The 22,276-nt window shown below is 42.8% G+C and overlaps 2 protein-coding genes across 4 annotated transcripts in view; one reads left to right on the forward strand and one right to left on the reverse strand.

The window, feature by feature from the left end:
- Nucleotides 1-531: 531 nt before the first annotated feature.
- NIPAL1 (NIPA like domain containing 1) lies at nt 532-16,020 on the reverse strand. Its single transcript, XM_083755041.1, has 6 exons — nt 15,606-16,020; nt 8,669-8,935; nt 7,261-7,317; nt 5,964-6,054; nt 4,292-4,452; nt 532-2,558 (listed from the first exon to the last, which is right to left on the reverse strand). The coding sequence occupies exons 1-6, from the start codon at nt 15,646-15,648 to the stop codon at nt 1,927-1,929; spliced, it is 1,251 nt and encodes a 416-aa protein (XP_083611167.1). The 5' UTR covers nt 15,649-16,020; the 3' UTR covers nt 532-1,926.
- Nucleotides 16,021-16,891: 871 nt separating this feature from the next.
- The window catches only part of NFXL1 (nuclear transcription factor, X-box binding like 1), an 83,081-nt gene continuing 77,696 nt past the window's right edge, over nt 16,892-22,276 (forward strand). The window contains exons 1-2 of one of the 3 annotated variants that reach the window (XM_083754891.1): nt 20,279-21,230; nt 21,753-21,934. The gene's annotated coding sequence lies outside the window, so the exon portion shown is untranslated. Of the gene's footprint in view, nt 17,290-18,774; nt 21,231-21,752; nt 21,935-22,276 lie in introns of those variants that run through there. The other 2 variants (XM_083754894.1, XM_083754893.1) reach the window with 2 other exon arrangements.

A 22,276-nucleotide genomic window follows, 5' to 3' on the forward strand; every position in this document is an offset into this window, starting at 1 on the left:
TTTTTCCAAACCTGCAAACTTGCACCATAGGGCTTGTCCCATCTTCTGCTTGTCCCAAGCATAGAAAGCCTGGGTCTGAGAGGTTTGCTGCTTGTCTTATGCTTTCTAGGCACAGACGCAGGAGGCTTTGCCTTTGCCCTGCCCCCCCCCCCGGAAAACCCACTAAATCAGAACAATTGGCAGTTCACGCAAAACCCAATTACTGTTTTCTGATTCAGCACTAAACCATGCAAAAGCTCTCTTCATAAGAGTGATATCACGGCAGCAAAGTGGTTTTTTATGTACCGTATTTTTCGCTCTATAAGATGCACCAGGCCACAAGACGCACCTAGTTTTTGGAGAGGAAAAATATTCTGAATCTCAGAAGCCAGAACAGCAAGAGGTTTCACTGCGCAGTGAAAGCAACAATCCCTCTTGCTATTCTGGCTTCTGGGATTGCATGCGCAACCTGCATTCGCTCCATAAGACGCACACACATTTCCCCTTACTTTTTTTGGTGGGTGGAGTGAGTCTTATAGAGCAAAAAATACGGTATTCTCCACGTTAACTCGCGAAAAAGAGAATTGCCAAGATAAGCCTTCTCCAAATTTTCTCAGTTCAGGTTTTCGTACACAAGGAAAGGCTACTTTATTGTTGTATGAAAAATACTCCCATATCTGTTTATTTGCTTCATTCAAAAACAACTATGCCAGGTCATATGGAACCAGACCTCCCACCTCTTTGCTCATCAATCCCATTGCTAGAAGTTCCTACAGGAATCAACATAAATTCCCCAAAACACTTCTCTTTCTCATTAAAAAGAAGAAGTGGGCACAAACACATTTTATTGAAACAATATAATCCCCCCCCCCCTTGTTTGGACACCACAGTATCAAACTTAAAATCTTTATATCAGAAAGTTTTAACATCTTAAAAATAAGTTTTATTCAAATGTATCAAGTCAAAATTTTTGTATACACACAAAAAATCCTGAATGACATTAAAGACTTCCCTGCACATAAAAGTATGCTTCTCTGATAAACATTTTAAAATACAATGTTTGTTCATTTCAAAAAGGAGGTTAACACTGGGTAAATAAGAGTGAGAACGAATAAGGTATTTCCTCTGATTTTTTTAAAAAAAGGTTTAAGTAATAAAAAAAAAATATAACATGGACAAATGCCATACCTTACAAAAATAAATAAATTTTAATCTACGGCATCTACTCTGCATGTAAAGGACTCGTTTTCAGATAACTTACGTTATCTTTAGTCACCTTTAGTTGGCACACTTTGTAGAAAATGATCATACATATTATGAAAAAATGGAATTAGTGCTCAAGTAGGAATGTAGCCTGAGGTTTTTCCTGAAACTACTAAAAAAGGTTATCTTGTCTGTTCTCCAGTAATGTGTAATTGATTCCCCATCTCTCTTACTGCCTCCTTCATGTGCGAACAAATTAAAGCTTTGAAGATGTCAGTAAGTGAAAATATGCTTCTATACGAGTTCATTCAGTGCTATGCTAACTGGCATATGAGACCTCTTTCATCAACATGCAAGAATTTTGAAAACTAGATACTTTTTTCACCCCTTTTGGACATTTGCTGAAAAACTCTGAATAATAAACATCCACTATGCTTAGGTGACAACATTCGGGGAAGTCATGATTTTTACACACAGCAGCAACTTGGCCAAGAAAACCACTATTTCCCCCCAATGCAATGAAACCATAAAGTGCTACCTGTGAAAATATGTTATGTATACAATTCAGTTCTCTTTACCAAGAGACCACATTTGTCACTGAAGTTCATATGTTGCCAAAGTTGGGAAGTGCACACACACAAAATCATTATTTCCTTTTCTGATCATTGAGGACACCATCACAACCACTTTCTGTCCTTCCGAGTACCCTCAGAGGTGCTTTGGTATAGGTTTTCCAAAGATGACTTAGTGGTGGCCACCCCTTTGTTCATTTCCTCGACTGAACAGAGTGTTATCCTCATCACATGTCAAGGCTGGAGCCTCCATATTCTCCAATAAAGTATGATGAGCCTCATAACCATGGAGAGGCAAGATCGACTCCTTTTTAACAGAAGACGTCAACTGGCTCCAGGTGGTGCTGACGTTTTTAAAAGCATGCAGAAAGAAGATGCCTATAATTATGGTGAAGAAGCCACTCAAGGTCCCAATGATATCACCAAGCTCCATGCTATTCCATTCCTTGAAGAGGATGACAGAGCAGATCACCACCATGGTTGTGAAGCACACATAATAAATGGGTGTCACTAGAGATGTATGAAACACATCCAGTGATTTATTGAGGTAGTTAATCTGAGTACTGATAGACACCACCAAAACAGCTGCCAAAATATAAACCAATGGATGTCGGAAGACGGGCTTCTGATAAAGCATGTCTTTAATAGCAATGCCCAGACCCTTGACAGAGGAGACTGAGAACACACCAATCACTGAACAAATAGAAATGTACACCAGTATATTGCTCTGGCCGAGTCTTGGAGCAACTCCAAAAATGAGGACCAGCGAGATCACAATTACGATAGTGGCAAATGCAACAAACACTGTTTGAGAGAAAGAGAAAGGAATATAATTAATGTGTGTGAAGAAGCGATTAATAAAATCACAATCAGGTCACTTCAGCGGGCTGGATCCAGATACCCATGAACTCACAGAATATGGTGAGGGGGTTGGGAGGGCCATTTCTGCTTATTCCCCCAGCAGCTCTCAAAAACCTGCTCCATAACATTTTCAAACAGCATGGAAAGCAATGTTGATGGACCTTTATCACTTCCTCCTCCTCCTCTTCCATGAGTGATTCATTTTAGCTCTGGATTCAAGCCAGCATGAAAATCATGAATTAAAGACAGCATAGCTCCACCCACTTTGGTGTGGAAATGTAGTTCCATGTATACATTTAAAACCTCTCCATTATCCTCTGCAGACCAAGGAAAGGGTTCTTGTGTACAGAGGTGTGCAAACTTAACACTCCTGCAGTGGGAGTTGTATGCACTCATCGGGCTCTAGATCAGAGGGGAATATATTTCACCTTCCAATTCTCTATGGAACTCTGCTTGCTTTTGCAAAAACCTAAATTTAGTTCTGCACGCAGGGTCATTGCTGCAGGAGAAGCCACCTTTCGCAAAGGGGCTCCACACTGCATTCTAACACTAAGAAGAAAGCTGATTACCATTTTCCTGTGCTCCAAATGGATTCCAGTACTCTACGGCAGACTGGATGCTCTGGCTCCCCAACCCTTATGGCCCATTTTGTCAGGTGGGGACAGTCACCCACCTATCATCACCATGAAGTCAGATGAAGCATTTTTGTTTGCCTGCGCAGGCAAAGACGTAGAGCTTTGCAACTGTCAACGATCAGCTGACAGGCAGTGGCAGCAAACATCACTTCTGGCAGAGAGCCATGTCCTTACCTGTGACATGACGTCAAAGGTAGGTCTGGCTGATGTAGCCTCACAGGCTCAAGGGCTGGAGGTTCCTATCTGCTGTTCTAAGCAAACAGCAAATGCACAATGGATTTCTCAGCCAAGGGAAGTTTAAGAGAAAGCTCAGCAGCCAGGAATGCACTTTGCACCCAAAAATTCTGGGTCCAAAAGAACTTTAGGCATGATGAGGGCTGGGAAAGCACTCTGGAGGAGCCACAATAAACAGTACAGGGTTTAATGGGCCAAATTGCTTTGGTATAAGGGTGCTTCGCATGTCTAACATTGCCTCACAAGCAAGAGAAAGCCATTGTGTGCCTCCACCCCTCAATTCCTTCAGAGCCAAAGTGCAAGGATGTTTGCTCAAGCAATTAAACAGGCAGAGTACACAGTAATGTCAAGCTTGACTGCCTAACAAAATTAGTTTCCTGATCTCTGCAAAGCTACACACCCCTGCACCTGTCTGCATGGCAGAAGAGAATATGCGTCCCACCCAACGTTTACTTTCCCCTGCTTTTATTGTTTGGTACTAGCAGCAGAGAGGGTGAAAGGACAACGTCAAGTGATACCAGTGTCCGATCTGAACATTCACAGATCACAACTGCAAAGAGCCTGGGAGCAGTGGGGAAACAGGATGCATCCACCTAGTGGGGTTGCCAGTCTAGCATCCAGGCCCATCTAATATCCTATATTGGATGTAACATGGCAATGGGGGTCTCTGCATTGTAGATAGAGTACAATATGCACAGCCCACAATCCATCAACCCTATGAATGAGCAGGTTCTGCAGTAAAGCAGAAACTCCAACAAGGTACGCATTGCATTTACTTGTCCCAAGCTAATCATCTGAATGACATACCTGGGTCTTTTAGCTTTATCTCCATTTCATCCAATGATGTAACCTGTTCCTCTTCAGGTGCATGAATCACCATCACAGTGGACCCCAAAATGCTCAATACGCAGCCCAGCTTCCCATGAATATTGAGCTCTTCATTCAAAAAATAGGAAGATAATATGGCGCTATTTGGATTTAAACGAAAAGAACACCACCTTAAATATAGCAAGTAACAATATCTAGAAGGTCGAAACTATAAATATGACAAATCGAAAAAGTGAAGTTCAGAACAACCACAATGAATCAGAACAAAGGAAAATACAATGCATATTTGCAAAGTAAGATAAGGCTAGTTCGTGTACATATCGTTGGCACCACACCCTAAAGAATATTGTAGGGCAGTGACCTGAAATTGGGCATTTCCTGCTCTTGCCGATTCCTTGGAATGCCATTCCCTCTGCCATATATGAGCTAGCAACCATCAGCTGCACCCGATGTCTTATAAAGACTTATCTTTTTCCCCACTTTCCCTGACCCATAAGAATGGGCTCTGCTTTATATTTATGAATCCCTTCAATCTATGTTCCTTTCCGTTTAAAGAAAGGGGGGAGGCTATACAAAGGATGTGTCTTTTCATGCCGGCATCACATGCACCTGTTCTACAGCACAGAAGTTTGTGTGTTTGGATTTGATATCCTGCTTTATCACTACCCTAAGGAGTCTCAAAGCGGCTAACATTCTCCTGTCCCTTCCTCCCCCACAACAATCACTCTGTGAGGTGAGTGGGGCTGAGAGACTTCAGAGAAGTGTGACTGGCCCAAGGTCACCCAGCAGCTGCATGTGGAGGAGCGGGAAGCGAACCCGGTTCACCAGATTACGAGTTTACCGCTCTTAACCACTACAGCACACGGCTCTCATATGAAAGGGTTGGACAGGTGCAGGTGTACACTAGCTCTCCTAAAAGGCAAGTCGTCGTCTCATCTGGATTAGCACCCATAATTTGTTTATCGACTCACTGTTTCCGAAGCACAGAATTTCAAAAATCACCTAGTGAAATCAAAAGCTTGATGCCACTGGGCTTAATGAGGAATTTAATGCGATATGTGGTAAAATATCATATTACGAAGAAAGGCACTTGGTTCTGCAGAAAACATGGGGTTATTTCCATTTGTTTCAGCTGATTTTTAAGCAGTTGACAATATGTTCTTCTCAGAAGAAATATTGTGTATTTTACGTATGAAATGTAAAAAGGAAGCTGCTCTCAGCTGTATCAGATTCAGACTGTAAAACCACTGCCACCACTTAGGCCTTCCCCAGATGGACACCTGTGGACCAATTAAATCATTGGAGTCGCCTGGCGCCTGCCAATGTAATTTTTATGCTAGGCAAAAGCCTTTTTTTCCAATTGTTACAATTTATTATTTTCATCATGCTGCTTTTAGTATGTTACCTGTACACTTATAACCATTCTCTTTTCTATTTCGAAAGACTGCCTAAATAGGCTTCGGCTCAGGTTCAGGGAGGCTGCTCTTATTTTTGTTGCTTCTGGGGCAAGGCGCCCCAAGAACTTGCCTGAAGGATGTGGTAGAAATATCCACAATAAAACAAGAGTGTAAGAGCTGGCAAATGACAAGATTTCAGAGTGCTTAATAGAGTGTACTGGATGTTGCTATGAGCAAAATAAATTTGTACTGACCTTATGAGAACACTCAGTGCACCCAAAGGGGTGACCAAGGTGGCTGGTGCAAAAGCATAGGCGGCAAAGTTTGCTGCTTCCCCTATTCCCACTGCAAAAGAAACTGTTGTTAGCAAGGCAATTGAGATTTCCCGACAGTTGCAAGAATCTTGTTGTAAATGTGTGCTAACAGTTCCAACCTAGAAAGAATTTATACGTCCAGTGACAACTTTGAAGCATGAAGTACGGCAATACCTCAAGGACCGCCTCTTTCCATATGAACCTACCCGGATCCTGAGATCATCTACTGAGGCCCTTCTTCATGTGCCTCCTCCTCGAGAGGACCGGAGGGTGGCAACACAAGAACGGGGCCTTCTCTGCAGTGGCCCCCATCTGTGGAATGCACTCCCCAGGGAAGTTTGCCTGGCACCTTTATTATACACCTTTAGGTGCCAGGCAAAAAATGTTCCTTTTTAACCAGGCCTTTGGTTGACACGAACGTCATCCTGTACCCTTTTAAAATGCGGCTCTTTTTTGGTATGGGGATTATTGGGTTATTGTTTTTATTTTGATTTCATATATTGTGATCTTTTATGTGAACAGCCCTGAGACCTCCGGGTGTAGGGTGGTATATAAATTAAATCAATCAATAAGTTGAGAAAGATCTTAAAATATATGTGCAAAGAGCGTTTGTTGGAAACAAAAGTGTTGTGCCTTTCAAAAGTAGCCCCTAAGCTATAACCTCATTGACTCTAAACAAATGAAGTTATTGCTCTGTTCTAAGAGTGCCTCATCCTTACTTAGATCCTCGGGGTGAGGATTAAGAGGTCACAGGTTCCCCATCATCTAATTGTAATACCTTGCTGCTGGGAGATATGAATGCTGCCAGAGTTATTTATGGAAGACCTCTGCTGTGGGAACAACCGGGAGAGATTTCTCTAATCATCTTACCCAGCACCCATCTTAAGTGAGGGTGTCTGCTGCACCATCTAGGAAATCTGGCAAAATTGTGGGCTAAGGAAAACACCATATATTTAAAACACATCACCTTGTTCCCCACTCCAGCAAGGAATCCTGGGAGCTATAGCTTAACCCTCACAGAGCTACAATTCCCAGCGTCTTTAAGCTACAGCTTCCAGGAAGTGTGCTTTTAAACAACTTTAAATGTATGGTGTGTGCACAGTAATGGTTTCCAAACAAGTATATGCACATAAGCTTTAAACACCAGTGCATTCCTACAAGAAAAAACTGCCATTTGACAGTGTGTGGAGCTGCCTGTATACTTTAAAAACAAATAGAGAAGCTCTTTAATACTCACTTGAAAGCAGCCCTGCCCACCACAGCCATTCCTTCAGGTAAGAGTGCCCACCCTGTCCTTAAAAGAGAGAGAAAGGCAGTATTTTCAGTGAATAAAATATTTGAGGTATACCTTCTTGCTTGTTTTCATATTTTTAAAAAGTGCACTCTTATCCAAGCAAACCTCTAAGCCAGGCATAGGCAAACTCAGCTCTCCAGATGTTTTGGGACTACAACTCCCATCATCCCTAGCTAACAGGACCAGTGGTCAGGGATGATGGGAGTTGTAGTCCCAAAACATCTGGAGGGCCGAGTTTGCCTATGCTTGCTCTAAGCAGTTTTTTACTCCATTACTCTACCTGGCAATGCCAAAGAGAAAAGCTGGATGGTAAAACAATCCAAAGTCTAGGGAAGTTATTTTAATGTATAGTCATTCTACTGTGTGCCAACATTGAAAAGTAGTAATAATAACAGTAACAAAGATTTACATTTTGTATTAATTTCATGCTGCGTCAATAACTTATTTAGTCAATATTGCAAGCTCCCAAAACAAACTACTCACAAATTCATAACACAGAAGTTGTTATCTACTCTTCACAGCACTCCAACTATGACTATTTGGACTACTGCAATGCGCTCTACACGGGGCTACCTTTGAAGGTGACCTGGAAACTACAACTAATCCAGAATGTGGCAGCTAGACTGGTGACTGGGAGCGGCCACCGAGACCACATAACACCGGTCTTGAAAGACCGACATTGGCTCCCAGTATGTTTCCGAGCACAATTCAAAGTGTTGGTGCTGACCTTTAAAGCCATAAACGGCCTCGGCCCAGTATATCTGAAGGAGTGTCTCCACCCACATCGTTCAGCCCGGACACTGAGGTCCAGCACCGAGGGCCTTCTGGTGGTTCTCCCACTGCGAGAAGTGAGGTTACAGGGAATCAGGCAGAGGGCCTTCTAGGTAGTGGCGCCTGCCCTGTGGAACACCCTCCCATCAGATGTCAAAGAAATTAACGACTATCTGATGTTTAGAAGACATCTGAAGGCAGCTCTGTTTAGGGAAGTTTTTAATGACTGATGTTTTAATGTATTTTTAATCTTTTGTTGGAAGCCGCCCAGATGGCAGGGTATAAATATTAAATTATTATAATTATAATTATATTATGACAGTTTCAAATACACATTTCAGAAATACAAGCCGTGCTTTTGGACTTGAGCTTTTGAACATTTAAGTAGAGGCTGGTTACAACTTTTAATGTTATAAAGTGCAGTGCTATTTTTTTTCTGGAAAAAGAGGTGCGAGAACTCACCACAAACGCCTCCCTTGTTCTGATAACAGCAATGGCACCCACCTGAGAGGTGCTAGAACTGAGGTCTGGCGAATTAGTTTTTTAAAAAGCCCTGTATAAAAGAATAAGTATTTCTTACCTGCTCTAGTGAACCCCTTTTCAGCCAACTGTAAGAGGCCCTTCTTTTTCAATATAAAGCTGGAACCAACAAAGATACTTGAGCCTATAGCCAAGGCGACACCTACGTACAAGCTGTATTTGCTTCCTGTGGGCACCGAAACACTCAGCTCGGTTTCGTTGGAATATCTGCCGGAATAGGCAAAGAAAGAAGCTTCTAGCTTTGACACATTGAGGATTTGACACCAGGCATGATGAGAGTTGGGGCAGACCAGAGGAAACACGTCACCTGGGAAAAGAAGAAAATTATATATATGACTGAAGCACATCAAAACCACACACACAAAAGACTAAAAGCAACTATGCACATCTGTAACAAATGAAAACTCTTGCCCCCGTTCCAGGTTTTTGTAGAGCTTATTACTACATTGAGAAGCCCAGATTCTAATACTGCCGCTTCCAAGGCAGGAAGCAATTAATAATCACTGAAAATATCCATTAAAAATGAAAGCAAAGAATAATGTGATACTTAACAATGCATAAGAAGGCCATAACTACGTCAAGCCTCTGGAATTTGTCTTTATATCCCACTTGGAGCAATGGAACAAAACAAGGAAATTTTTCCCAATTTTGAATTTGGCTTGACAACAACGTAAAACAGTTCTAAATTTGAAGACGAGGGGAAAGATTGATGAGAGATTCCTAGTTTTCAGAAGCAGCTTCTAGAATACCACAGTGATGCACTGATACAGATAGCATTGAATTGACAATTGCTAGTCTGCATCTGCTCAACCTATGTATTTCTATAAACAAAAACAACAGTATGCATGTAGTTTCTCACAAAAAATAAAAACCTGACCCAGTAATACCATCCCTGGAATTAACACTGGGGAGATATTTAAACAGCCCTGGGATAAATATTATGGATGGTAGATAAAATACACTAATAAATAAAATAATCAATATGAACATATTTTCCTAACAGCTTACTCCTCACCGAAAGAGAATATTTTACTTCTAAGAGTCTTCTTTAGAATGCACAGGAATATAAAAGAGGGCCTCAAACCGATTTGGACCACTCATCCATCTCACCCTGTGTCAAGTACTCTGACTGGCAACCGGTTCCCAGGGTCTCTAGCATGCAGCAGAGTGACGTTGACAGGCAGCTGGGAGGGGGAGGCGTGCGGAGGAAACTAGCTGAAGGCAGAATTTGTGTCTGACTAGTGTGGGGAGACTTTTTAGAGGGCTGTCCCAGAGAGGCAGGCACCCCAAGAGATGCGTAAGACTAAACAGGGAGCTAAATAATCAGCAGAGTCCTAGGTTACTTTCAGAAGAGCATTGCATCAGACACCGGTTGCCAAATCTCGCATTAGTTGAATTTCATGCAAACTAATATGGGTCCATATAGTTAAACTATGGTTTCCCCAGTAGTGATGTATGGAAGTGAGAGCTGGACCATAAAGAAGGCTGATTGCCAAAGAATTGATGCTTTTAACTATGGTGCTGGAGGAGACTCTTGAGAATCCCATGGACTGCAAGAAGATTACCGATCCATTCTTAAGGAAATCAGGCCTGAGTGCTCACTGGAAGGACAGATCCTGAAGCTGAGGCTCCAATACTTTGGCCCCCTCATGAGAAGAGAAGACTCCCTGGAAAAGACCCTGATGTTAGGAAAGATGGAGGGCACAAGGAGAAGGGGACAACAGAGGACGAGATGGTTGGACAGTGTTCACGAAGCTACCAACATGAGTTTGATCAAACTGCGGGCAGCAGTGGAAAACAGGAGTGCCTGGTGTGCTCTGGTCCATGGGGTCACGAAGAGTCGGACATGACTAAACGACAACAATATGGGCTTTACTTAGTCTGGAGGGGAAAAGTTAATTGGCACCGGGTGGGTGGGCCCTTCATGAATATACATTCCCCGGAAGAAAGTCATTCATTCATGAAGTTTTCATCATGATCCCCTGCCGTACCGGGGGTGGGGTGGGGAATGGGAGGCAGCGGGAAACAGATGGTCCCTTCATTTCAGCAAGGACTTGAGCGTAAACCAGATTCCCTTTTTTTTAAGCAAATGGTTTTGGTGACAGACGGGCAACAGCACAATGTCCGGGTGGTGGTTTAACAGCTAGAGGAGATTGTAGACCACAGTGCTGCTCGTTCCAATTTTTCAAATGCTACCTACGTCTAGCGATGCAATTTTTTAAAAAAATTATTATATATATTTTTTAAGCTAGCGATGCAATTCTTGGCACAACGAAGGGATGAAAAACACATTGGCGGAGGGTGGAGAGGAAATACCACCACAACTTACAGTGCATATTCTTGGTTGTGGAGAGAGAGGTCCCCTTAAAAGAGGAGAAGCAGGCTCTGCATTAATAGTTGTCAAAAAAAGTTAAATAATGAAGTTATTGCTCCTCTTTAAAGAGGAGTCCAGAATCCAGTTTCTTCCTTCTCTCAGCTGCTAGGAGGTGAACAGCATGAGTCAAGGAGCAACGGTAGATGGACAAAGGCACTCAAATACTAAATACATACTAATGTCGCCACAAGAAGCCTCCTCAGCAATCTTTCTCCACATGGTATTCCTTTGAATAGATCTCATTTCTGAAGCAAGATTGCTTCATCACATGCACAGGTCCCCTCAATGCCCAAGGTATAAAGTGCTATTTATTCATCATTTCTGAGGTAAAGTTATTTACCATTCAGAAGTCAAATACACATTTACTTGTATCTGCAGGGCAAAAGATTGCATCTTAAAAAAAAGGAACTGTAGTCTGGAGTAACACACACAGAAAGAGACAGAGAGAGGAATATTGGTTGTTGCTGGGGGCAGTAGAAAAATCCTATTAGACCAGTGGTCTCTCAATAGTCTTCTGAAATGAATACATAAACGGAAAGTATTAAGTGGAGATCAGCTGGGTAGCAGCTTAATTTTTGTGTGTTGTTTTTGTTTAAATGTCTTTGTTATGTCTTTGGTTACTTCTCTTTTCTCACAAATACTGTAATTAAATAAGTTAAGCTTTTATATTATTGCTATAGATTTGAATCCTTGAATATCTTGTCTTGTGAAGAATACAGAAGTTTTAATATTAAAATGCTATTGAAGTCACAAAGCACACTGAATTCATCTTCTGGAAGTGGTATGACAAGGTTTTTATTTGAGCAGATATTTCAGCTAGGAATTCAACGTAAGTCTAATTTACTGTGTACATGTGTGACAGAAACCAAGGACAGCATAAATAACCATTTTCTTCCTCTACACTAAAATTTGATATAAAATCCAAATTTCACTCATCACAATAGCAGACTTCAATTGTTGTGTGAAAAAAGAAAATGATACCCGGTAAAACAACAGCAGTGTTTTGGTGCTTTCAAAAGGGGGCTTAATATTATACATGGCCTGTTCAGATATCACTGGCAGCATGTTAGCTTTAACATCAGATTTTCCTCAGAAAGGGTAAATAGCAGACAAAGTTAGCAAGGGTCGATGTACTCCTTCCCTTCTTAATAGAAATAAATACTTCAAATAAAGTACTGTAATGTGCAATTATCCGCTCAAAACTAGAAGGGCAGATAAAGAAAGATTTTCCTCATGAGCACCTCCATCTCACATTCCCGCCAAAATTTGCAGCCTGCCAAGTTCCATTCAAAGCAGCCTGCAAGTTGAACTACCTGCCACCTAGAACCTTAGAGGTTAATGGGCAGACTGCAGTGAACAATGACTCGCAGTGTTTACATATTTCAAATGCAGTTTCACTGACAGAAGGGCCACATTGCTTAAATTGCTTTGATGACTACTCTCAGTTTCAACACAAAATAACTGTGCGTGCGTGCCCAGTCAGATTGAGTCAGATCAGATTTTCATTTCAATGAGACTTATCTTGCTTTCGGTGCCAGACATTTGCCAACTCACTTCCTATGAAACGCACGGCTCTCATTTGCTAGAATCAACACAGCAACACCGCTTCAAATATACGTTCTGTGCGGCTTTAAATCGAGGGCTTATAACATAGTCACATGAGCTTTTTTGTGGAACAACTGCAGTTACAGAATCACAGAATTGTAGAGTCGGCAAGGGTCACAGAGTCCAACCCCCTGCAATGCAGAAATCTCAACTAAAACATCCATGACCCATGACTATCCAACCTCTGCTTAAAAGTCTCAGATCAGAAATCACACATCGTTTTCACATCACTTGAGCGCTGTGCCCCACAGTGGAAGAAGCCATTAGCTCCAAAGTGGTTCTGCCAGTGCTTTATAGAGATGTTCATGTGTTCAGTTCAATTGACAACACCCATCATGTGACCTGCTATCATGCTTTCAATGGATGCCTCCCTGACGAGGTAAGAATAAAAGGTAATTTAATAAGTGGCAAACCTTTCACTAGGTAATCATGCAATTCTGAAAGTTAGCACGTGAACTACATCCATTATATTGCTGATATAAATATCAAAGGGCAGTACCTTTTCACCTGGTAATAAATTACATCATATTATACCATTTCCCCACCCTGTGACAAACATCACCCTATGTAGTTTCTTGTACAGTCATACCTCGGGTTGAATGTGCTTCAGGTTGTGCTCCGTGGCAACCCGAAAGTAACGGAGTGCGTTACTTCCAGGTTTCGCTGCTCACACATGCACAGACGCTCAAAATGACGTCATGCACATGCGCGGAAGTGGCAAAACGCAACCCACGCACACGCAGAGGCACTGTCGCGTCTTACATTCTATTCAGGATGTGAACAGGGCTCCGGAACGGATCCCGTTCGCATCCCGAGGTACCTCTGTACAGAAGAACCTTGGTTTTCAAACGTAATATGTTCCGGAAGTCTGTTCAACTTCCAAGGCATGTTCGAAAACGGAAGCATTCAGTTCTTGGTTTTCAGTTTTCGGCTTCTGAAAAGTTTGGCACAGTGCCAGATTTACGTATAAGTTAAACAAGCTATAGCTTAGGGCCCCACTCTCTTGGGGGGCCCCCAAAATTTTAAAGGAATAAAACCTGGATGTACATTTCCAAAATATAAGATAAAAAACAAATAAAATAAAACCTACATACAGCAACAGTGTTTTATGTTGTGTAGGCTCCTGTGATGTAAGTAATGGGCCCCGCCTGCTAGCCTGCTCCCTAAAATATCGCTGGTTTGCTCATTTCTATATATAGGGTGCCTGAATTCTGCATGTAATTCTGCATATATTTCAGTTCAACAATTAATTTGATACAAACATATTCTGTTATGTGCAAATGGCTTTAGATACCTATTAGGTCCATAAATTACCATATAGCATATATTCAACACAAAAAAGTGACAATGTGTTGTTGACATAGGACAGCTGGACATATAAAGGGCCCCATTACCTTCAGTAGCTTAGGGCCTCATCAAAACCTAAATCCGGCCCTGGTTCGGCAGCAGAGATGTTCAAAAACTGAGGTTTGACTGTACAGTGTATTGAGCAAAACCACTTCTGTCCTCTCATTATCCTATTTCATCCTTTTTACTGTGATCCCACACTCATGGAACTACATTTTTATTCAAGCCCTACTCTTGCAGGGCCTTTCTACCATAAGTGTAAATAAACCATCTATCATAAAGACACTGCAGTCTCTGCTGCCTCATTCCTAAGGAAACACGAACCCCGAATCAGTGGAGGACCTTGGGGGTCTCCAATTTCAGTGGCGCACTGCCAAAACTGGGCACCCCACTGCTCTCATGCTTCATTCTAAATAGCTGTGCAGCCGAACTGGTCGCACTCCCCTAAATTGCCTCTGCCTAGGTATGTGGCCAGAAACCCTGAAATCTCACACTGCTCAGAGACTGGTGTGGCACAAAACAATATAATACAGCTGAAATATGGCTATCCATACAATCTTTGGCATGCATTATTTCACTGCAGTTGAAACAGAGGTGCTTTCTTCAAATTTTAAGGGTATTGCTTTATTAGTGGTAGGGCTCATGCGTTTCATATTATTACTTGCAAGCTGCTCTTTGATTTCCCCCCCCCCCCACAAAAATTATAAAGAGTGGTGTACTGTGTAATTACAACAAATAATCTATAATGCTGCCCACGACCCTTTTTATAGAGACAGCAAATCAACAGGGACAGCTTTCCCACCACTGCACCACACACCAGAGGTTAGTTTAACCTGTTGCATTTCTGCTCCCAGCAGAGCAGTGTTAGAAACTGAGATATGAAAGCTAGGAGCTAAATGGCACCTTAAACCTAGGTTATGGGCGCCACAATGGAATGTCTAGGCACATTTGTTTAAATAACAAGAATACAAGGCTGAAAATGAATGAACTGCAGCTAAAATCTTATGCTCATTTTTCACATGGGCTAGTCCTTTCTCTGCCAACCCCCCCCCCCAATAGTCTTAAGAGGGTCTCTTCTCCAGTCTTCAGAGAGTAGCTGGAAATGGGGAGGCAGAAAAAGGTCCTCCTTTCCTTCCACTCTGCCGTTTTAATCTGATATCTTAGGCATCTGAAGGCAGCCCTGTTCAGGGAAGTCTTTAATGTGTCATATTTTAATGTATTTTTAATCTTCGTTGGAAGCTGCCCAGAGTGGCTGGGGAAACCCAGCCAGATGGGCGGGGTACAAATAATAAAATTAGTATTATTAATTATTATTATTATTAGTGCCAACTCCCTGAGGCCCTGAACACCCAAAAATTCCCCATGAAAGTGTAAGGCACCCACAAATTTCGGTGCATGGCCCTCACGGCCTCGGGCACCCAAGTTGGCACTCCTGGCAGAGACCATGCTGCCTCCAAAACCTCGAGCAACTCGCAGATTTAGGGCTTCTAAACAAAAAGAAAGAACTTCCCCTGGCTGGAGCAGAATATCCTCAGGTGTTCATCCCCCCCCCACCCTTCCACCTCTCGATGTGGAAATCAGGCATCAACAAGGGGATGTGGGATGGGATGCGATTTCGGGGGGAGGGGTACCCCGCGCGACAGCTACTGACCTTCGCGGCACGCGGTCCGGAGGGACGCCGCTTTCTCCCCCATGGCACTTTCTCCAAAGGCGCGCTGCGCCAGAATCGCGTCCCCTTACGCACGGCTCTCGCTACCGTGCCAAACGCAAAAAGCTCTCGCCGCTTCCAAGGCGAGCCCGCCCCCTTTCCGCTTGGAAGAAGGAGCACTTTCTCGCCGCCTCTCCCTCGCCGGCCAATCGCAGCCCCAGGGCGGGAGTGTAGGGCAGAGCGCGCCGACCTCCCAAGCGCCTCTCGCTTCTTCCACATCCCCATCCTCCTCCTCGCCGGTCCATTGTGACGCAACAATGGCGAGTTGGCCGGCGAGGGAACTCTGCGCTAGCCCGCGTTCTTGGTATGGCGAAACTCCTTGCATAAGTGATATGAGCCTCGCCTCATTTCCATTACCCACTTCTTCAAGGCTGAGGCATCCGAGCCTCTACCCAAAACCAGTTTCTCCAGAGTCATGGAGGATAAACCTTTCTCTTCAACCAGGCTGATTAACACACTCATATGTGTTTGGGGCAGGGGGGCGGTTATTGGTTCGTTTTGGTTTAATTATGTACTTTGTATTCTCATTTTGTGTCTTTCTGTTGTGAACGGCCCCCGCGATCATTGGCCGAAGGGCAGTATACAGATTTAATAAATAATACTATTCTTGTTTATTAATCTGAATTACTTTCTCTTAATGTTCTAGCTCAAGAGGCAATTGAGAAGATGCACCCACACCACAACCATACCATTCGTATTCTGCTATTTTTCTGGGGAAAGAAGTGCCGGAGGTCACCATGAACACCTCCCTCGGTCTCTTAGAATGGCAGTGGCACCCACCTAAAAAAAAAAAGCCCTGAGTATTTCTCCGTATGGGACGCAGGTGGCGCTGTGGGTTAAACCACAGAGCCTAGGACTTGCCAATCAGAAGGTCGGCGGTTCGAATCCCTGCGACAGGGTGAGCTCCTGTTGCTCAGTCCCTGCTCCTGCCAACCTAGCAGTTTGAAAGCACATCAAAGTGCAAGTAGATAAATAGGTACCACTCCGGTGGGAAGGTAAACGGCGTTTCCATGCACTGCTCTGGTTTGCCAGAAGCGGCTTAGACATGCTGGCCACATGACCTGGAAGCTGTACACTGGCTCCCTCGGCCAATAAAGCGAGATGAGTGCTGCAACCCCAGAGTCGGCCACAAGTGGACCTAATGGTCAGGGGTCCCTTTACCTTATTACTAAACACACAGAGACAGGTTTGTTCCATGTGTAAATATCATCAGTGTGGGAAGGACTGCTGAGGCTGCTGGAATCCTGAACCCTTTACCAAGGGAGTAAACTCAATTTAACTTAATAAAAATATACTGTTGTGTATACAGAGTTACACTGTCAATAGAGGCTTTCCATGTGTGTTAGTAATCCAGTAAGCAAACACCACTTTAAGCCTCTCTGCCACCAGCAGGGATTAGTATCAATGCTGTCTTAAGTCTGCCTTCAGAAAGTGAAAAGGAGCCATGATCCCTGAGCATCCTTAGTTTGTTCTAAGTACAAACAGGTGGTTAATTTGTGTTGGAAGCAATGAATCCATTCTAACTAAACAGGATTGTAAACAGATTGAGGAGAGGGAGCCTTGACTTTTCACAACCCAAGAGATAAGTGTTACCACCTAAGTTCCAACTGTTCTTAAAGGCACAAAGGTCAGTAAAAAAAAAAAAGTCAGCAAATTTCTGTGAGTTGCATCTGTATGCACCTTTAGTCTTTTAACATGTAGGATTTCCAGAGGAATAGCAATATTAATTTATTGTGGTGGGTATTATTGTGGTATTCATTATGGTACAGACTAATCAGAAGCATGAAGTTATGAGAATATGATCACATGGTGGAGGCAAATTGTGATCAGGTCAGAATGAAGTGAAATACAGAAAGTGCATTAGGTGATGATTATACTATTAACTGTGGCCATTCACAAAAACCTGTTGTCAGTTGATAACCGACTTTAAGTAGGCCAGTTAGCAGATGTAACGCAAGACGCCCTTCAGTCCAAAAGTGATAGCACTGAAACTCTTGAGCAACAGTAATTTGTGGTTTCATGTTGCAGTCTTCGTTTAAAGTACCTATCTCAAAGGCTGAAATGTTTCTCTGCTGGTTTTGGATATTGCCATTTTGGATATCGGATTGTGTTAATATTGTGTGTGTGTAGAGACAACGGTAGCATAAACTAGTTAACTGAAACTGTGTATTCCTTTTATATTTACTGATTCCTCTCCTTTTAATTTTCCCAGTAATAATTTAGACTATAAACTTGTTGAGGCAGAGATGTATCCTATTGCCCACTGTTAGGTGTCATACACGCTAATGGTACTTACATTATATTATTTATTATTATTAGTCTGGTACAGTGAGTTAACTTTACAATGTGCCTTTTTAACTACAGAGCAGACTTACCGGTAAACTTCATTTGATTCACAAACCACCATGGGGGCCTCTGCCCAGAACCATATACAGTATAACTTTGTTTTATCTGTTATCAGTTAACAGCACAACCACATCCATGTCTGTTTAGAAGTACCATAAGTCCCGTGGAATTCAATGGAGTTAAGTCCCGTGTATTGCTAACTGCTAAGTCGAGACCAAATTCAACAATGAAGGCTCAGCAAATAATACATAGTTCATACATATTGAGCATTATTGAAGAAGATTCTGGGGTCCAGGAGAAAAAAAGGGCATATTATTAGGACTGTTGTTTATTTTGAACTATGCTGCCATTGGGGAGCAGAGTAGTACACGCCTGTGTCTTTCGTAATTCTAAAACTAGTTGATCATCTGTAATTGGTTTTGGGATTGTGGTCTTGTTTCTGGTTCTGGAGGTTTGTTTTGAAGGTTACTTACTTGGGCCTCAGTAACTCTTAAAATGGCTATTACAGCTCTGTGTAGGTGGCTGTTTTAAGCACAAACCCATAAGTGAAACCTGACTTGTTGCAACAATTGACATAAAGGTAAAGGGACCCCTGAGCATTAGGTCCAGTTGTGGCCAACTCTGGGGTTGCGGCGCTCATCTCGCTTTATTGGCCGAGGGAGCCGGTATACAGCACCTGGGTCATGTGGCCAGAATGACTAAGCCGCTTCTGGCGAACCAGAGCAGCGCACGGAAACGATTGACATATTTGCCTATAAATGTAGGAGAAATGTCCATCTCCTTACTAGGAAAATATGTAGCTCTATGATAACCAAGGCAGGCGGTGAATATGAAACAATCATTATTATAGTTCTAAGTTGTTGAATATAATGTTGAATATATGTTGAAGTGCATCCCACACCAGCTCAGAGTAGTTTTCCTGGTCCTGGCAGTGGAAAGCCTTAAAGAATATTCCCTTCTTCTCCTGCTATGCTACACAATGCTTCATGGCTACTAGCCCCTAACCCATTTAAAAACTATATAGTGGCAGTCATGCAATTGGAAGCATACCGTCCTACCCGAATACCCCCTCAAAGCATTAATAGCAGTGCTTTTTCTGGGGACATACACAGGTACGCATACCCCTAAACATTTTGTGAATCTAAGTTTGGCCTCATTGAGGGGCAGTATTTCAATAAGAGTAGGAAAATGAGAGAAACACTGATTAATAGTACATAGGAAGATAACAAATGTAGAGCTCTATTCTCAGAACCAAATGTAGCAACAGGAGCACTAGTCAAACTAATGTTTCCAGGAACAACACAGTACTTTTAAAGTTTATATTTTGATAAATGGAGTGAGAATTGCTTCATTAAATTTTTAAGTGGTTTGTAGATGTCATAATTTTTATGCAACTACTGATTTAGGCAAATAAAGACAATATGAGAGAGAACTCCTGGTTAAGAGGGTAGCATGAGTAGAGAAATAATTTGCAATTTACTCAGAGAAACAACAGAAAGCTGCAGGTTTGCAGCATCTCCAGTAATTGACTGTAAGTAACTCAGCTTCTATGCATGGGTAGGTGTGTGTGAAATCCATATGATCTATGCTTCCTCTCCCTAAAGAAATTGACTGGGAATTAATACTACAGCCGTAATCCTGCTTTACCTGGGAGTAAGCACCATTGAATTCAATGGAACTTTCTCCTCCAGCAGATATAATTAGGATGGCACCGTTAGTAAATGTTGCATGAGCTGTGTTGCTTCCAAATGTCTTGTTAATCACTATGAATTTTATATTGTTTACCTCCGTCTATCCATCAGAAACTCACAACTTGTTTTTCTGGTTTAAGAATAGTTATGAAATAGCAAAAGTAATTTCCCCAAGCTTTAACAATCCAGACAAAGCCACCTTCAACTGTATAATTGTCTGCCAATTTGCTGCCTGAATCCGCAACACTTCCATTTCACAAGCCTTAAGCCAGAGTTACCAGGATCCAATTCAAACTACTGGTTAAATGGAAGACAAAGCGACCAAGTCCTTCATTTGCCCCCTCTTGCACCTGCTGTAGTGAACAGGGCTCCAGGCATCATAGACAGCAAATAGGAAGGCAGCAGATGCATGGAAAAAGGCTATGTATGTGTTTTACAGTAAAGGTAAAGGGACCCCTGACCATTAGGTCCAGTCGTGGCTGACTCTGGGATTGTGGTGCTCATCTCGCTTTATTGGCCAAGGGAGCCAGCGTACAGCTTCCGGGTCATGTGGCAGGATGACTAAGCCACTTCTGGCGAACCAGAGCAGCGCATGGAAACGCTGTTTACCTTCCTGCCGGAGCGGTACCTATTTATCTACTTGCACTTTTTGGTGTGCTTTTGAACTGCTAGGTTGGCAGGAGCAGGGACCGAGCAACGGGAGCTCACCCCGTCGCGGGGATTCGAACCGCCAACCTTCTGATCGGCAAGTCCTAGGCTCTGGTTTAACCCACAGCGCCACCCGCGTCCCTTCTGTTTTTACAGTATAAGCCTGTAAATGTCTACTCACAAACAAGTCCCATTGCATCCTTAATTTCCACCTTGCATTTGAGTTCCAGTTGTGACAGAGGAAGAAAACATAGCCACGCATTTTGCTCCAAATCAATATTCTACGCTAGTTTTAACACAAGACATTGTTTCAGAGGCATAAATTGTGTAATTTTAAAAGCAAAGAGGTACAAACCTAGCAAAATCAATGGGCATAAGCGTGGCCTTTGTTCTAGAGTTCGTGTACATACTGAATGAGAATTAAGATGACCACTTGTAAAAGGGATCTGGGAGGGCCAAGCCATATGGAGGATTGCAGTTGCTGGTATTGGCTCAGGACACTGGGTTACAGATGCAGTACATGAATATTCTTGTGTCTATAAACTGAGGCAGCTGTGTTGGCAAACCAATAAAACAGAATGCTTGATTTTAATGTGATTGTAACAAGGGAGGATTGTTTTCCGTCCCTGGCAGCAGCAGCAGCCGCCCATTGTTCTGTCAAGTAGCTTTTTAAAAACATAGGCACTTTTGCCTGTATTGACAGTTCCTTGTTCCAGATGCTGTCAGAGAGAGAAACAGAAGATGTTATCTCATCTTACTGGATGCTATAGCAAACCACTCCGGGGAACCCCTAGCAGAGCAGGAAGTCAAAAGCCCTCTCCTGCTGTTGCTGCTGCTCAACTCAGCTGGAAGGAAGCCAAGAGCAAGCCAATTCAGCTTTAAGGTAAAAACTTGACATTTACTGTATTTCCCAGTACTTCAGGATGAAAGTGTCATGCTGGCCACTAGCCTCAGGGAGGGAGAATACTTAGGAGGGTAACTGAAATGGGTGGTTGCCTGGAGAGACCCACCCCTCTCCCTGAGGTTTATAGTATAAAGGGGAGTTGAAGAGGTGGAACTGGGCCTGTGAATTCTGACCAGCATTGAGAGGGGTAAAGCAACATGTAGAATTTTGATGTCCGCTCGGAAGCCTCTCCAGGAATTTTCTCAGCCAGAGCTGGCTGCCCTAATTGTGGTCAGCTTCATGGTGGAGGGGGGGGAGCAAGATCTGGGTTCAGAAGGGAGGGAACTTCTAGACGGAACTTCTATAGGCTTCCTTCTGGCATTTGAAAGATTTGACTGACTCACAAGGAAGCATTAGATATTTTTCCCTTTTACAAATGGCAGTTCTGATATCCAACAAGAAAAAAATAACATCTATTCTGAACACATTAGCATAAACTATTCTATTTCTTCTTCCCCTCAGCTAAGGTTTTCAAGAGACCCAATGCTGAGCTCTGATTGACAAGGAAGCAAGTTTAGAAAAGTCTCGTTTTCTGTCCCAATATGGGGTGGTTCTGTCCTCAGGCTCAGTATTTCTGGAACAGTGTCTGTCAAGAAAATGGTTTTCCTGATGCAAGAAAATTGTTCCTGTGCTCAGCCCTCTGGGTAAAAAGCTGGCCTCAGAGAAAATGTTCTTTTGTTCCTGGTAATTGGAGATGAACTCATGAGTGCCAGCACCTGCGTTAACTAAAGTCTGCCATGGGCATAGCCAGAATTTTTGTTGCGGGAAAGACAGGCCCTTTTTTAGGGGGGAGCAAAACCTCAGCTATGTATTTTTACTGATTTTTTAAATGAGGGGCAGCTCCCTCCCGGCTACGCCCATGAAGTCTACTGCTCAATCCTTTGAGGCAAACAAATTGACGAAGTTCTGTGCTGAACTTCACATTCGCCATGGTACAACTTCTGGCCTAGAAGTTGTCTGATTGGCAAGCTCAAGTCATCTCTGTG

Source organism: Podarcis gaigeae (genome assembly GCF_964106915.1).
Source record: "Podarcis gaigeae genome assembly, chromosome: 9".
Classification (NCBI taxonomy): domain Eukaryota; kingdom Metazoa; phylum Chordata; class Lepidosauria; order Squamata; family Lacertidae; genus Podarcis; species Podarcis gaigeae.

Bases quoted from the DNA above. Each gene is read 5' to 3' on its own strand.
- NIPAL1 (XM_083755041.1), bottom strand. From the start codon at position 15,648: ATGGGGGAGAAAGCGGCGTCCCTCCGGACCGCGTGCCGCGAAG. The intron at 4,453-5,963 runs GTCAGTACAAAT...AAATCCAAATAG, and splicing joins GCACTGAGTGTTCTCATAAG to CGCCATATTATCTTCCTATT. The intron at 2,559-4,291 runs GTATGTCATTCA...TCTCTCAAACAG, and splicing joins GATAAAGCTAAAAGACCCAG to TGTTTGTTGCATTTGCCACT.